This window comes from Mustelus asterias, chromosome 3, assembly GCF_964213995.1.
Source record: "Mustelus asterias chromosome 3, sMusAst1.hap1.1, whole genome shotgun sequence".
In the NCBI taxonomy this organism is placed as follows: Eukaryota; Metazoa; Chordata; class Chondrichthyes; order Carcharhiniformes; family Triakidae; genus Mustelus; species Mustelus asterias.
In genome coordinates, this window is record NC_135803.1 from 139,948,062 (window position 1) to 139,963,361 (window position 15,300).

The 15,300-nt window shown below is 51.0% G+C and overlaps 2 protein-coding genes across 5 annotated transcripts in view; one reads left to right on the top strand and one right to left on the bottom strand.

Annotated features, from left to right (window-relative positions):
* The window catches only part of nol8 (nucleolar protein 8), a 63,706-nt gene extending 62,297 nt beyond the window's left edge, over positions 1-1,409 (bottom strand). For both annotated transcript variants that reach the window (XM_078209756.1, XM_078209758.1), the window contains exon 1: positions 1,270-1,409. The gene's annotated coding sequence lies outside the window, so the exon portion shown is untranslated. The remainder of the gene's footprint in view (positions 1-1,269) is intronic.
* The window catches only part of cenpp (centromere protein P), a 282,096-nt gene continuing 268,161 nt past the window's right edge, over positions 1,366-15,300 (top strand). For 2 of the 3 annotated variants that reach the window (XM_078209767.1, XM_078209764.1), the window contains exons 1-3: positions 1,366-1,563; positions 8,655-8,786; positions 12,622-12,785. In XM_078209767.1, the coding sequence (XP_078065893.1) occupies positions 8,665-8,786; positions 12,622-12,785 (286 nt within the window). In that variant the 5' untranslated portion in view covers positions 1,366-1,563; positions 8,655-8,664. Of the gene's footprint in view, positions 1,866-8,654; positions 8,787-12,621; positions 12,786-15,300 lie in introns of all 3 variants that reach the window. The other variant, XM_078209765.1, reaches the window with a different exon arrangement.

Below are 15,300 nucleotides of genomic sequence, written 5' to 3' on the forward strand. Positions count from 1 at the left end.
AAGGAAAAGTGAATGGTTGAGTGTAAATGCCAGAATACTGAACAGCTCTGTCCCAAAGCAAAAACATGAAAAGCAAGATTCAAACTGGCACATAACCAAAAGGATCACAATAGAGGAAAATTCAGAGTTTGAAATGGTCAGACTCAATGTTGAGTCCAGAAGGTTGTAAAGTGCCTTATCAGAAGATCAGGTGATATTCCATGAGTTTACATTGAGACTGTGAGGGCGAGACAGTGAATTAAAATGGCAAGCAACCAGAAGATCAGGGTCCTGCTTGCAAACTGTGCGGAGGTATTCTGCCAACCGCTCTGCATATTTCCACCTCCCTTTAGTTCTGAAGGGGTAGTATTTGACTTGAAACATGAACTCTGTTTCTCTCTTTGCAGGGCTGCCAAACTGCTCAGTATTTCCAGTACTTTGTTTTTACTTCATATTCCCAGTATTTTGCTTTTAGATTTAGACTTATTTTCTCTTTTACCCCCAGTATTGAAGTACTGGTTGCCCATGACAAGCTGGGATGGGTGGGCCACATTGTCCGCATGCCCGACACAAGACTCCCTAAACAAGTGTTCCACTCTGAGCTCTGCAATGGTAAATGCCTCACTAGGATGGCAGAGGAAATACTACAGGGACACTCTGAAAGCCTCCCTAAATAAGTGTAACATTCCCATTGACATGTGGGAAGAGTTTGTGCGTTCTAGGGCATCCTCGATCCGGAGGGACTGCCAAAGAAGATTTTTCGTATTTTACTGAATTACATTGGCTTCGTTGATTGCGACTTTGCATTGGTTACATAGGTTGAACACTGTGCCCGAGAATCCTCTCTATTTCAGCTTCCTCCTGAGCTACTTCAATATCGATCATGAAGTAAGAACACTTTGTGATGTCCAGACTTTACACTTGTCTGCATTAAATTTAACGTGTTGGACCCAAGCTACTAGATTCATGTTGCCGAACTCATAAATAGCTGGTCTCCCGGAGGTTTCCTCTCCTGTTATCGTACACAGAGAAAAAAAAATCGACTGAATAGTTAGGAACATTTCAAGTGTCAAGGCCTGGTTGTAAAATAAAAAGGCCGTGCGATTTGACGGTCCAGGTTTGCTTACATTGCTCCCTAATCACAGTGTTAACTAAACTCTTAAGCTTCTTAAAAATTACTTCTATAAATTAAAAATCCTGCCCTCTCTTTATGTGAATGAAAATGAGAAAATTCAGACAACACAAGAAACCCCTTCCCTAAAACTTCACCCCATGCACTGGATCACTCACGTTGCCATAGTTTACGGTCCGTCCCCAGTTATCATCCCTCACAGTCCTGTGCAACCGCTTTAGTTCCGCCAAGTGAAGAGAAGCGGAGAAAAACTCAGACCGTGAATGTTATTAAGCGAGATAACAACCAGCAAGCGCCGTTCACAGTATTATTACGATTAATGATACATGCGGTATTTAAAAAAACTGATTTTTTGGGGGGGCACGAAAACAAAACACATTGCCCAGTCAACGTGGGGACCATTCGATGGTGTCGCACTGGAAAGGAAAGGCTGCGAGCTGAACACATTCATAGTAAGGGGGAGCTAGGATCAAAATAAAGATAACATCGCGGGATTTTACCCACGGTTAGAGTGTTCGCGCGAAAAAACAAAATAACTGGAGGATGCAGATGCATTGAAGTAAATTGTTTGTGACCTTACGGCGCTGTGGCGAAGGTAGAGCCGTTCCTCCGCTGCCGGGAGTTCACCCGCGGCTGATTGGCACCTGGACCAGTCTCGAGCCTGCGTCTCGCGCTCTGGATTTGAATGGTGTCGCGCGCGGTTTCGGTTACTCTCCGCCTTGAGTTTGCAACAGCGGATTTCCCGGGAACTCAGGTTAAAACAGTGAATTGATGTTGACTTTTGGTTTTTTTTTTGGAGGGGAGGGGGAGGTATGGAATGCTCACATTGCCATTTTGCAATGCGATTTATTACCTCTGATGTGGAGATGCCGGCGTTGGACTGGGGTGGGCACAGTAAGAAGTCTCACAACACCAGGTTAAAGTCCAACAGGTTTATTTAGAATCACGAGCTTTCGGAGCGCTGCTCCTTCATCATGGGCTGATGAAGGCTCATCTGTTGAAGGAGCACTGCTCCGAAAGCTCATGATACCAAATAAGCCTGTTGGACTTTAACCTGCTGTGACATTTATTACCTCCGCATGTCTACGATTTTATAGCATAGCCAGGATTGCACTTCTTGGCGTTGTGGAAATTCTACCCGGGCTGGGTGGTGGCACAAAACAAGCATTAACAGATGAGCCGCCCGTCCTGGGCAGCTGTCTGACGTTAAATCATAGAAATCATAGAAACCCTACAGTGCAGAAGGAGGCCATTCGGCCCATTGAGTCTGCACCGACCACAATCCCACCCAGGCCCTACCCCCACATATTTACCCACTAATCCCTCTAACCTACGCATCCCAAGACTCTAAGGGGCAATTTTTTTTTAACCTGGCTAATCAACCTAACCCGCACATCTTTGGACTGCGTGTCCTTTGGACTGTGGGAGGAAACCGGAGCACCCGGAGGAAACACACGCTGACATGGGGAGAATGTGCAGACTCTGCACAGGCAGTGACCCAAGCCGGGAAAGGAACCTGGGTACCTGGCACTGTGAGGCAGCAGTGCTAACCACTGTGCCAGTCTCCCAACCCTGCATAGGCTGCTTCTACCTCCTTCCCAAAATTCATAAACAGGACTGTCCCAGTAGGCCCATCATGTTAGCCCATTCCTGCCTCGCTGAACTATCTTGACTCCGTCCTCTCTCCTCTTGTCTAGTCCCTTCCCACCTACATTTGTGATTCCTCGAATGCCCTATGTCATATCAACATAACCATAGTATTGTGTCCAGTTCTGTTTGCCACACTTTGGGAAGGAGCTGAGGGTTGGGAGAAGGTGGAGAGAAAATTTATGATAATGGTTTCAGGTATGTTTGATTTTGGCTACAAGGTTAGATTGGAGAAGATGTTTTTGTTTTTAATAGTAATGATTACCAAATAGCATGTACATTTCAGCAAAAACACTTGCATGCTGAAGGCTATGTTTAAATATAAGATGCCTGAAAGTGTTTTACAAAGGCTGTTGAAGGCTAGATTAGAAAGATTTATAGTTAGAAAGATCTAGCTAGATTTAGAGTGATATCCAAAAGAGGACACGGATGTCAAGGAATTGAGGGATTGAATGATGCAGTAATATGAATAGTAGGTAGAAGCGTTGTCCAGGAAGTTGGAGTATCCAAGTAGCGAAGTTTTCAAAGCTATGGGAAAGCTTGAAAGCGAGCAAAAGTGTGTTGGGGATTGACGAATAAAAGTATGTCTATTGCAACAAGGGTGAAGGACTGGTGGAACTTGGCTACATTGAATGTGATTAACTGTGTTTTGAACAAGTGGAGCTTGCAAAGAGTAGATAATGGAATGCCAGCAAAATCATTGTTAGGATAATTGATTCTGGACATGGAAATCAAAGAAAATAGCAGCACGAGCAGAGACCATTTGGCCCCTTGAGCATGCTCTGCCAGTCAATATGATCATGGTTGATCCTTTATCTCAACAGCACACTCCTGCTCTTTCCCCGTACCTCTTGACACCTTTATTGTCCAGAAACCTATTTATTTCCTTTGCGTATAAAACAAAGAACTCAGAACAAGCAACATCTGCATAGAGAGAAACAGTTGCAGTTTCAGGTTGCTGATTTTTTAACAGAACAGCAAAAGGCTAGAGACGTCAAAAGGTTTGAGCAAGTAGTGAAGTAGGGAAAGGGAGCGGGAAGGAAAAATTCTTATTTCTCACCATTTAAATTCCACTAGCTGATTTCCACACTAATATTGCCCAAAACTGATAAGTCATGAATGAGATCTGTGACTGTCATAGAGACGCAGGGAAAGGGGAGAATGAAAGAACTAAAGGATACAAAATTGGCTTCTTGACAGAAGTTGGTTGTAGAGAGTTGCTTTTCAAACTGGAGGCCTGTGACCAGCGGTGTGCCTCAGGGATCAGTGCTGGGCCCACTGTTATTTGTCATTTGTATTGATGATTTGGATGAGAGTATAGGGGGCATGGTTGGTGGGTTTGCGGATGACACTAGGATTGGTGGCGTGGTGGACAGTGGGGAACGTTGTCTCCGGTTGCAGCGGGATCTTGATCAATTGGGCCAGTGGGCTGACGAATGGCAGATGGAGTTTAATTTGGACAAATTTGGACTTCAACCCAGATAAATGCATAGTGGTCCATTTTGGCAGGTCGAATGGGATGAAGGAGTACAATATAAAGGGAAAGACTCTTAGTATGGTAGAGGATCAGAAGGACCTTGGGGTCCGGGTCCATATGACTCTAAAATCGGCCCTGCAGGTGGAGGAGGTGGTTAAGAAGGCGTATGGTGTGCTAGCCTTTATCAATCGAGTGATTGAGTTTAGGAGTCGGGAGATAATGATGCAACTATATAAGACCCTCGTCAGACCCCACTTGGAGTACTGTACTCAGTTCTGGTCGCCTCATTACAGGAAGGATGTGGAAAAGATTGAAAGGGTGCAGAGGAGATTTACAAGGATGTTGCCTGGATTGAGTGGCATGCCTTATGAGGATAGGCTGAAGGAGCTCGGTCTTTTCTCCTTGGAGAGACGTAGGATGAGAGGAGACCTAATAGAGGTATATAAGATGTTGAGGGGCATAGATCGGGTGGACTCTCAGAGGCTTTTTCCCAGGGTGGAAATGGCTGCTACAAGAGGACACAGGTTTAAGGTGCTGGGGGGGGGTAGGTACAGGGGAAATGTTAGGGGGAAGTTTTTCACACAGAGGGTGGTGGGCGAGTGGAATCGGCTGCCGTCAGTGGTGGTGGAGGCAAACTCAATAGGGTCTTTTGAGAGACTCCTGGCTGAGTACATGGGACTTAATAGGATGGAGGGTTATAGGTAGGCCTAAAAGGTAGGGATATGTTCGGCACAACTTGTGGGGCCGAAGGGCCTGTTTTGTGCTGTAGTTTTCTATGTTTCTAAACGCAAGGTAATGCATTTTCGTCGATTGAACCAGGGCAGGCCTTACTCAGTTAATGGTAGGGCATTGGGGAGAGTTACAGAAGAAAAAGCTCGAGGGGTACATGTTCATAGCTCCTTGAAAGTGGAGTCACATGTGGACAGAGTGGCGAAGAAGGCATTCGGCATGCTTGGTTTGTTCAGTCAGAACATTGAATACAGGAGTTGGGGCGTCTTGTTGAAGTTGTGCAAGACAACTTGGCCACACTTGACAATAAGGCCACACTTGGAATACTGTGTGCAATTCTGGTCACCCTATTATAGAAAGGATATTATTAAACTAGAAAGAGTGCAGAAAAGATTTGATAGGATGCGACCGGGACTTGATGGATTGAGTTATAAGGAGAGGTTGGATAGACTGGGACTTTTTTCTCTGGAGCGTAGGAGACTGAAGGGTGACCTTATAGAGGTCTATAAAATAATAAGGGGCATAGACAAGGTAGATAGTCAATATCTTTTCCCAAAGGTAGGGGAGTCTAAAACTAGACGGCATAGGTTTAAGGTGAGAGGGGAGAGATACAAAAGTGTCCAGATGGGCAATTCTTTCACACAGAGGGTGGGGAGTGTCTGGGACAAGCTGCCAGAGGTAGTAGTAGAGGCGGATACAATTTTATCTTTTAAAAAGCATTCAGATAGTTACATGGGTACGATGGGTTTAGAGGGATATGGGCCAAATGCGGGCAATTGGGATTAGCTTAGGGGTTTTTTGAAAAAAATAAGTGCGGCATGGACAAGTTGGGCCGAAGGGCCTGTTTCCATGCTGTAAACCATGCTCTAAAAGGAAGATCTGTACTTGCTTAAAATCTGTTACTTCCTTACCATTTTGCAGTTCTGATAGAAGATCTTTAAACTGAAATGTTAACCTTGTTTCTCTATTCATAGATCATGCCTGCATGTTCTTTTTTCTAAAGTTTAGATTTACAACATCCATAGTATTTTGTTTTGTTCTCAGGATGTGATGATGACTTGAGAGAAGCTATAGGGAAATATAGCTGAGTGCCATCAGCATCTAGAGTATATGAAAGCTGACCATGCATTTTGGGGTGATAGTTGTAGGAGAAGCATAGCAATAAGGATGTGGACATGGTTAGGAATGAATCCTTGAGTTGACGTTGAGGGGGTGGAAGGAGAAACTGTCTGGAGATGCACATCAGCCAGATTGGTTGGAATGATTTACATATTTGGTAATGGGAAAGAACAGTTTTGAAGAATATCATAGCCAATGGTGTCAAATGTTACAGTGAAAGAATGGGGAGCTAGCACAGTCACAGAGGATCTTGGTCTTTGACATTATTGGAGACTCCACGGTAGTGACATGCTCATGAAACTTGAAAGAAAGGAAGAATAGGAATATAAAAGCTGGATTGAGAAATAGCATCTTTCACAATCACAGGATGCTCCAAAGGGTTTTACGACCAAAGATGAATGTTTGAACTGTAATCCCTGTTCAAATGTAGGCGAAACAGCAGCCAATTTGTAACAAAACTCCCACAAACTGCAAACTGACAAAGACCAGATAATCTCTTCTAGGGATATTGGTTGAGGGATATTTATAGGCCAGGTAACTGGGGAGAAATCCTCTGTTGTTCAAATACCATGATGGGATCTTTTACTCCAACTGAGCGAAGTTACAGGGATTTTTAAATATTAGTTTACAGAATATCAGAATTGTTGGCGTTTAGTGTCCATCCCTAATTGCACTTGAGAAGGTGATAATGAGCCACCTGCTTTTAAAATCGCTGTTCTCCATGGGGTATCCATAGTTCAGTTAGAGAGCTCCAGACTTTTGACCCAGACACACACAAGAATGACAATATTGTTTCAATTCGGGATCATGTGTGACGTGAAAGGGAACTTGCAGGTGGTGATGTTCCTTTGCATCTTGGGTTTGGAAAATGCTGTCCAAGTATCCTTGGTGAGTTACTATGCGTATCTTCTCTATGATGTTTACTGCTGCCACCATGTGCCTGTGGTAAAGGAAGTGAATGTTTAGAATGGTGGAAAGGGTGCCAATCAAGTAGGCTGCTTTATCCTAGATGGTTCTGGGCTTTTTGAGTGTTGAAGGAGCTGCACTTATCCAAGCAGGTGGAGAGTATTCCATCACACAATTTGTGCCTCTATATGATGGACAAGCTTTCAAGATTCAGGAAGTGGTTTACTCGCTGCAAGATGGTTACAGTAATGTTGATTGAGGGATAAATATTGGCCAAGGCATGGAGAGTCCCAAGCTCTGTCTAGTTTTTTTTAAAAGTCATTTTTGGGATGTGGGCTAAACCAGCAATTGTTACCTATCCTTAAGTGCCCTTGAGAAGGTGGTGAAGTGCGTTCTTGAACCACTATGATCCTTGTGGTGTAGGTATACCCACAGTGCTGTTAGGGAGGGAGTTCCAGGATTTTGACCCAGCAACATTGAAGGAACGGAGATATAGTTCCAAGTCTGGATGATCGGTGGCTTGGAGGGAAACTTCTCCTTGGTGGTGTTCCCATGTGTCTGCTACACAATCCTAGATTTGTCCTCCTAGATGGTAGGAGCTGTGGCTTTGGAAGGTGCTGCCTAAGGAGCTTTGGTGAGTTCCTGCAGTGCATCTTGTAGATAGTACACACTGCTGCAATTGTGTACTGGTGGTGCAGAGAGTGAATGTTTGTGGAAGGGGTGTCAATCAAGCGGGCTACTTTGTCTAGGATGATGTCAAGCTTCTTGAGTGTTGTTGGAGCTGCACGCATCCAGGCAAGTGGAGAATATTCTACCATACTTGTGACTTGAGCCTTGTTGATGGTGGACAGGCTTTGGGGAGTCGGGAGAAAGTTACTCCCTGCAGGATTGCTAGCCTTTGACCTGTTCTGGGCGGCAGGGTGGCACAGTGGTTAGCACTGCTGCCTCACAGTGCCAAGGACCTCGGTTCGATTCTGGCTTGGGTCACTGTGCGGAGTCTGCACATGGTCCCTGTGTCTGCATGGCTTTCCTCCAGGTGCTCCGGTTGCTACCCACAGTCCGAAAGACATGCTGGTTAGGTGCATTGGCCATGCTAAATTCTCCCTCAGTGCACCCAAACAGGTGCCGGAGTTTGGCAACTAGGGTTGCCACACTCCGGCAGTAACTTAATTGCAGTGTTAATGTAAGCCTATTTGTGACCCTAATAAATAAACTTTAAACTCTTGTAGCCGCACTATTTATATGGCCAGTCCAGTTTAGTAACACCCAGGATACTGACAATGGAGGATTCAGGGATGGTAATGCCATTGAATATCAAGGGGTGATGGTTAGATCCTCTCTCAGTGGAGATGGTCATTGCATGGCACCTGTGTGGTGTGAATGTTACTTGCTACTTGTCATACTTGTGTTCACCAAGAGGGCAGTAGGAAGCCTCAATTTGTTAAAAGGGCAGCAAGTATGATAGTGCAGCACTCCTTCAGTACTGCATTGAAGTGTTAGATTTGCATTATGTGCTGAAGCTTCTGGAATGATACTTGAACTTTCTGACTTCGTTTTTGAGAGCTACCATTGAGCTAAGCCTGACTACTACACAGAATTCTCCAACATTACTTAGTTTACTTTTAAAGAGGAGATCTGGAATAATGTAATCTTGTGTCATTTTAGTAGTGGATTCATGGACCAATTGCTGGATCAGACCTATGAAGATGAGATCCATTCACTGCAGGAAGAGATTAGAACCCTGGAGCAGCAAGCCAAAAGCAGTGACATTTATTCAGGAGAGTTTTTGAAAACCATGTAAGTGACAAGAAGCCAAATTTCAAAAGCATTTCTTCTTTTGAATCAGGAAACTAAATTTAGTTTTTTTTGCTGATTAATTTGTAACTTCTATGATTTTTGTGATGTGCAACTTTGTTCATTTTGTAAATATACGTAATGAGAAAGTTGAGGTGAATGGATTTCTGGGAAGGTATTAAACATTGAAAATAGGTGCAGAAGAAGGCCATTCGGCCCCTCGAGCCTGCACCACCATTCAACATGATCATGGTTGATCATGCACTTTCAATATCCCACTCCCACTTTCTCTCCATACCCCTTGACCCTTTAGCCACAAGGACCACGTCTAGCTCCCTCTTGAACATATCTAATGAACTGGCCCCAACAGCTTTCTGTGGTAGAGAACTGTATTGTCTGCTGTTGGTTGGTAAACGGTATAGGAATGCCAAAAATCAAAGTAGAAAGGGGATTAGAAACCATGGGAAAAGCTCTCTTATTCATCCCCCTGATGTTACAATGACTGAACATGGGGTAGATTGCTGCATTCTTCTCTACCCACTGCATGCATGCTCTGCTTCCCAGCATCTCCTCTCAAGTCCCCAGTCTCAGCACCCTGCCACTCTGCTCTCACCTCTGACCTTCAAATCCACTCCTCTGCCTTTAAATCCTCTCCTCAGTGCCTCTCTGCTCTTGGACCCTGTCCCTCCCCGGGTTGGCCCTTCACCGACAAATCTCTCGACCCCCACCTGGCTCTTGCCTTTGTCTCTTGTCCCTGTCCTCTCTGGCTCCTACCGTTCTGCCCTTCCCACGATTCTCTCCTTTTGACTGCCTTTCTCCCAGCCTCCACCTCTTGTCTGCCCTGCTCCCATCTGTCGGCTGCCTGTCCCCTACCTCTCGTCTGCCCTGTTCCCACCTGTTGGCCACCCAGCCTCTGGGCCGGCCCTCCCCGGTCCCCAGCCTCTGCGCCGGCCCTCCCCTGTGCCCGGCCTCTGTGCCGGCCCTCCCCTGTCCCCGGCCTCTGTGCCGGACCTCCCCGGCCTCTGGGCCGCCCCTCCCTGGTCCCCGGCCTCTGGGCCGCCCCTTCCTGGTCCCCAGCCACTGGGCCGCCGGTCCCTGGCCTCTGGGCCGCCCCTCCCCGGTCCCCGGCCTCTGGGCCGCCCCTCCCCAGTCCCCGGCCTCTGGGCCGCCCCTCCCCGGTCCCCGGCCTCTGGGCCGGCCTCTGGGCCGCCCCTCCCCGGTCCCCGGCCTCTGGGCCGCCCCTCCCCGGTCCCCGGCCTCTGGGCCGCCCCTCCCCGGTTCCCGGCCTCTGGGCCGCCCCTCCCCGGTCCCCGGCCTCTGGGCCGCCCCTCCCCGGTCCCCGGCCTCTGGGCCGCCCCTCCCCGGTCCCCGGCCTCTGGGCCGCCCCTCCCCGGTCCCCGGCCTCTGGGCCGCCCCTCCCCGGTCCCCGGCCTCTGGGCCGCCCCTCCCCGGTCCCCGGCCTCTGGGCCGCCCCTCCCCGGTCCCCGGCCTCTGGGCCGCCCCTCCCCGGTTCCCGGCCTCTGGGCCGCCCCTCCCCGGTCCCCGGCCTCTGGGCCGCCGGTCCCCGGCCTCTGGGCCGCCCCTCCCCGGTCCCCGGCCTCTGGGCCGCCCCTCCCCGGTCCCCGGCCTCTGGGCCGCCCCTCCCCGGTCCCCGGCCTCTGGGCCGCCCCTCCCCGGTCCCCGGCCTCTGGGCCGCCCCTCCCCGGTCCCCGGCCTCTGGGCCGCCCCTCCCCGGTCCCCGGCCTCTGGGCCGCCCCTCCCCGGTCCCCGGCCTCTGGGCCGCCCCTCCCCGGTCCCCGGCCTCTGGGCCGCCCCTCCCCGGTCCCCGGCCTCTGGGCCGCCCCTCCCCGGTCCCCGGCCTCTGGGCCGCCCCTCCCCGGTCCCCGGCCTCTGGGCCGCCCCTCCCCGGTCCCCGGCCTCTGGGCCGCCCCTCCCCGGTCCCCGGCCTCTGGGCCGCCCCTCCCCGGTCCCCGGCCTCTGGGCCGCCCCTCCCCGGTCCCCGGCCTCTGGGCCGCCCCTCCCCGGTCCCCGGCCTCTGGGCCGCCCCTCCCCGGTCCCCGGCCTCTGGGCCGCCCCTCCCCGGTCCCCGGCCTCTGGGCCGCCCCTCCCCGGTCCCCGGCCTCTGGGCCGCCCCTCCCCGGTCCCCGGCCTCTGGGCCGCCGGTCCCCGGCCTCTGGGCCGCCCCTCCCCGGTCCCCGGCCTCTGGGCCGCCCCTCCCCGGTCCCCGGCCTCTGGGCCGCCCCTCCCCGGTCCCCGGCCTCTGGGCCGCCCCTCCCCGGTCCCCGGCCTCTGGGCCGCCCCTCCCCGGTCCCCGGCCTCTGGGCCGCCCCTCCCCGGTCCCCGGCCTCTGGGCCGCCCCTCCCCGGTCCCCGGCCTCTGGGCCGCCCCTCCCCGGTCCCCGGCCTCTGGGCCGCCCCTCCCCGGTCCCCGGCCTCTGGGCCGCCCCTCCCCGGTCCCCGGCCTCTGGGCCGCCCCTCCCCGGTCCCCGGCCTCTGGGCCGCCCCTCCCCGGTCCCCGGCCTCTGGGCCGCCCCTCCCCGGTCCCCGGCCTCTGGGCCGCCCCTCCCCGGTCCCCGGCCTCTGGGCCGCCCCTCCCCGGTCCCCGGCCTCTGGGCCGCCCCTCCCCGGTCCCCGGCCTCTGGGCCGCCCCTCCCCGGTCCCCGGCCTCTGGGCCGCCCCTCCCCGGTCCCCGGCCTCTGGGCCGCCCCTCCCCGGTCCCCGGCCTCTGGGCCGCCGGTCCCCGGCCTCTGGGCCGCCCCTCCCCGGTCCCCGGCCTCTGGGCCGCCCCTCCCCGGCCTCTGGGCCGCCCCTCCCCGGCCTCTGGGCCGCCCCTCCCCGGCCTCTGGGCCGCCCCTCCCCGGTCCCCGGCCTCTGGGCCGCCCCTCCCCGGTCCCCGGCCTCTGGGCCGCCCCTCCCCGGTCCCCGGCCTCTGGGCCGCCCCTCCCCGGCCTCTGGGCCGCCCCTCCCCGGCCTCTGGGCCGCCCCTCCCCGGTCCCCGGCCTCTGGGCCGCCGGTCCCCGGCCTCTGGGCCGCCCCTCCCCGGTCCCCGGCCTCTGGGCCGCCCCTCCCCGGTCCCCGGCCTCTGGGCCGCCGGTCCCTGGCCTCTGGGCCGCCCCTCCCCGGTCCCCGGCCTCTGGGCCGCCGGTCCCCGGCCTCTGGGCCGCCCCTCCCCGGTCCCCGGCCTCTGGGCCGCCCCTCCCCGGCCTCTGGGCCGCCCCTCCCCGGCCCCTGGGCCGCCCCTCCCCGGCCCCTGGGCCGCCGGTCCCCGGCCCCTGGGCCGCCCCTCCCCGGCCCCTGGGCCGCCCCTCCCCGGCCCCTGGGCCGCCCCTCCCCGGCCCCTGGGCCGCCCCTCCCCGGCCCCTGGGCCGCCCCTCCCCGACCTCTGGGCCGCTCCTCCCCGGTCCCCGGCCTCTGGGCCGCCCCTCCCCGGTCCCCGCCTTCAGCCTCCTTGGCCCCCCTCGGCTGCACAGCCCTCATCCCTCGGCTGCCCCTCCCCGGGTCCCCGTTTCTGGGCTGCCCCACCCGGGCCTGTCCCCTCCCGCCCCTGCGTGGCTAACCACTGTTGTCCTCATGTGAGCCCCTGTCCTTACTTTCCCCACAGTGAAGTTCCTCACATGATTTCCAACACCATTTTGTTGTTGACCTGAAGCCATGGAACTATATAATCCCGAAAGTGCAGACCCCTTTGCTGTTTGCAAGAATTAATGGAGTTAAGCTACTTCACCTAATGCTCAGCCCGACTGCTGTTTGTGCTCATCAATGTTAAAGTTTAGTTATAATGTCTTTAATTTGAATATTTACTTTCATGTATTTCTTTTCTTTTTCATTGTTTTCTTCAGGGATATGCAAAGAGAGAAGTTCAGCGCACAAAATCCTCAATCATGGAAATGCTCATGTACCGATCTAGAATCACAGCTTGAACAAATTGAATCTCAGGTTGCATTGCTAACCCAGTTAACTGGCATTGCCTTCACTAAATGTACCACGACAGTAGTGGGAAAAGGTAAATTTATAAATGCTTAGTTCCCAGATGATAAGAGTCCAAAAGACCATTCCCCTCCAGATATGTGGGAGGTGGTGGCAGAGTGCTATTATCATGAGTAATCCAGGGACCCAGGGTAATGCTCTGGGTTCTGGGTTTGAATCTCACTATGGCAGATGATGAAATTTGAACTCAATGAAAATAACTCTGGAATTAAAAGTCTAATGATGATTGTGAAACGATTGTCAATTGTTGAAAAAAAACCACCTGGTTTGCTAATGCCCTTTAGGGAAGGAAATCTGCCATCTTTACCTGGTCTGGCCTGCATGTGACACTAGACCCACAGCAATGTGGTTGACTCTTAAATGGCCTAGCAAGCCACTAAGTTTAAGGGCAATTAGGGATGGGCAATAAGTGTTGGCCCAGCCAGCGATGTCCACATTCCCTGAATGAATAAAAAAGAATGAGAGGAGTTCTAAGCCAGAATGAAGGAGGTTTTGCAGATGGAAAACATTGTGAGCATAAGGCAATTGGGAGGATTTATCCTTCAGGTGTACAGTTCTTGTCAATTGTGATGAGACAATGTCGGAGACATAGAAGAGGAAAACTGAGCAACAACACACCATTACCTATGGTGATGGAGTGAGTCCATGAAAATACATGTGCCAACAAGGAAGATTTTGGGAACTAAAGCAGCTTCATCTGGAGCTCTCAAATGGTGCATTTTCTCCCTGACGACAGACTGAGGAACAGGTAGATAAACTATTGGAAAAGAAGGAATAGTAAGAAGTCTCACAACACAAGGTTAAAGTCCCACAGGTTTATTTGGTAGTGCCAAATAAACCTGTTGGACTTTAACCTGGTGTTGTGAGACTTCTTACTGTGCTTACCCCAGTCCAATGCCGGCATCTCCACACCAAAGAAGGAATAGCCAGATGTAATGGTTCATGTTGATTTAATGGCCTGTACAGATTCAGAAGGAGCTGTTGAAGAGGCTGTTTGAGAAGTTATTGCTCTGCATTGAAGTGTGCTGTCTCATGGTTATCAGTATTCAGACAACCCCTAGAGCTACGCATTGGATCAGTTAGATTATAAACATTAGCACTTGATTGTAGAAGGGAGGATTTAGATTTGTAATTCTGGCTGAGGGACACTCACCAAAACTGGGATTGGTGTGAGTGTATTTGCAAAGATGATAAATAGCACAGTAATTGAAAAAATGGTAAGTTAGTGGAAGGAATAAGAAAATAAATGCAATGAAAGATAGATAATGTGGTATGGTGCATACATATGAATATTAATAATTTAAAACAGCATGACTGAGTCTGATAAACTATTGTCATAACGAGATTCTGATCTCGTAGAATCCTGGAACCATGTTTAAATTCCTCCAGTGTTGGAGATAAGTACAGTAAGTGTCTTTAATCTATTGAGCAAACTTCTGCAGAAATTTTTAAAAGTCTGATACTATCTGTTTTGGCTTTGCATGCTGCTTTTGGTATCAGCATCGGGTTACTGGTCTGAGTTATAATGTAACATAGAACATAGGACATTACAGCGCAGTACAGGCCCTTCGGCCCTCGATGTTGCGCCGACCAGTGGTACCAATCTAAAGCCCCTCTAATCTACACTTCCAATATCATCCATATGTTTATCCAATAACCACTTGAACGCTCTCAACGTTGACGAGTCCACCACTGCTGCAGGCAGGGCATTCCACGCCCTTACTACTCTCTGAGTAAAGAACCTACCTCTAACATCTGTCCTATATCTCTCACCCCTCAATTTAAAGCTATGTCCCCTCGTGCTAGCCAACACCATCCGAGGAAAAAGGCTCTCACTATCCACCCTATCTAATCCTCTGATCATCTTGTATGCCTCTATTAAGTCACCTCTTGACCTACACACAACAAATGGAACGGAACACTTAATCTAATTTATTAACAACACCATGTATTTATATAGCACCTTTCAGGTAGTAAACTGTCCCAATACAGGAGCATTGTCAAACAAAATGTGACACAAAACCATTTAACATATTGCGGCAGATGACCCAAAGCATGGTCAAAGAAGTAGGTTTTAAGAAGCATCTTGAAGGAGGAAGGAGATGTTTGGGGACAGAACACCAGAGATTAAAATCTTGGCAACTGTTGATAAGGGTAGGTGTGGCTGCCACTGATGGAACAATTTAAAATTTGGGATGTTCAGAATTGGAGGAGTGCAGATATTTAAATTACTAGACTGGATGATGATGGGATCTGTCTATTATAACATTAATTCTTTTAAAGACACTGTGATGGAATCCAATATTATAATTGATGTTCTGCAGAAATGTATAAATTAAACATCCAAGTTAAACTTCTGCAACATTTCTGAGTTGAGATCAAATGTAGGTGAAATGGGGAGGTGGTTTTGCTGGCAGGGGATAATTGGGCCAAGGTGTGCAGATTGGTTGTTTGTAGCTATATCCAGCACAAAGAAAGATGGTTGTAATTGTTGGAGGCCAATCATCTCAGCCCAAGACGTTGTTGCAGGA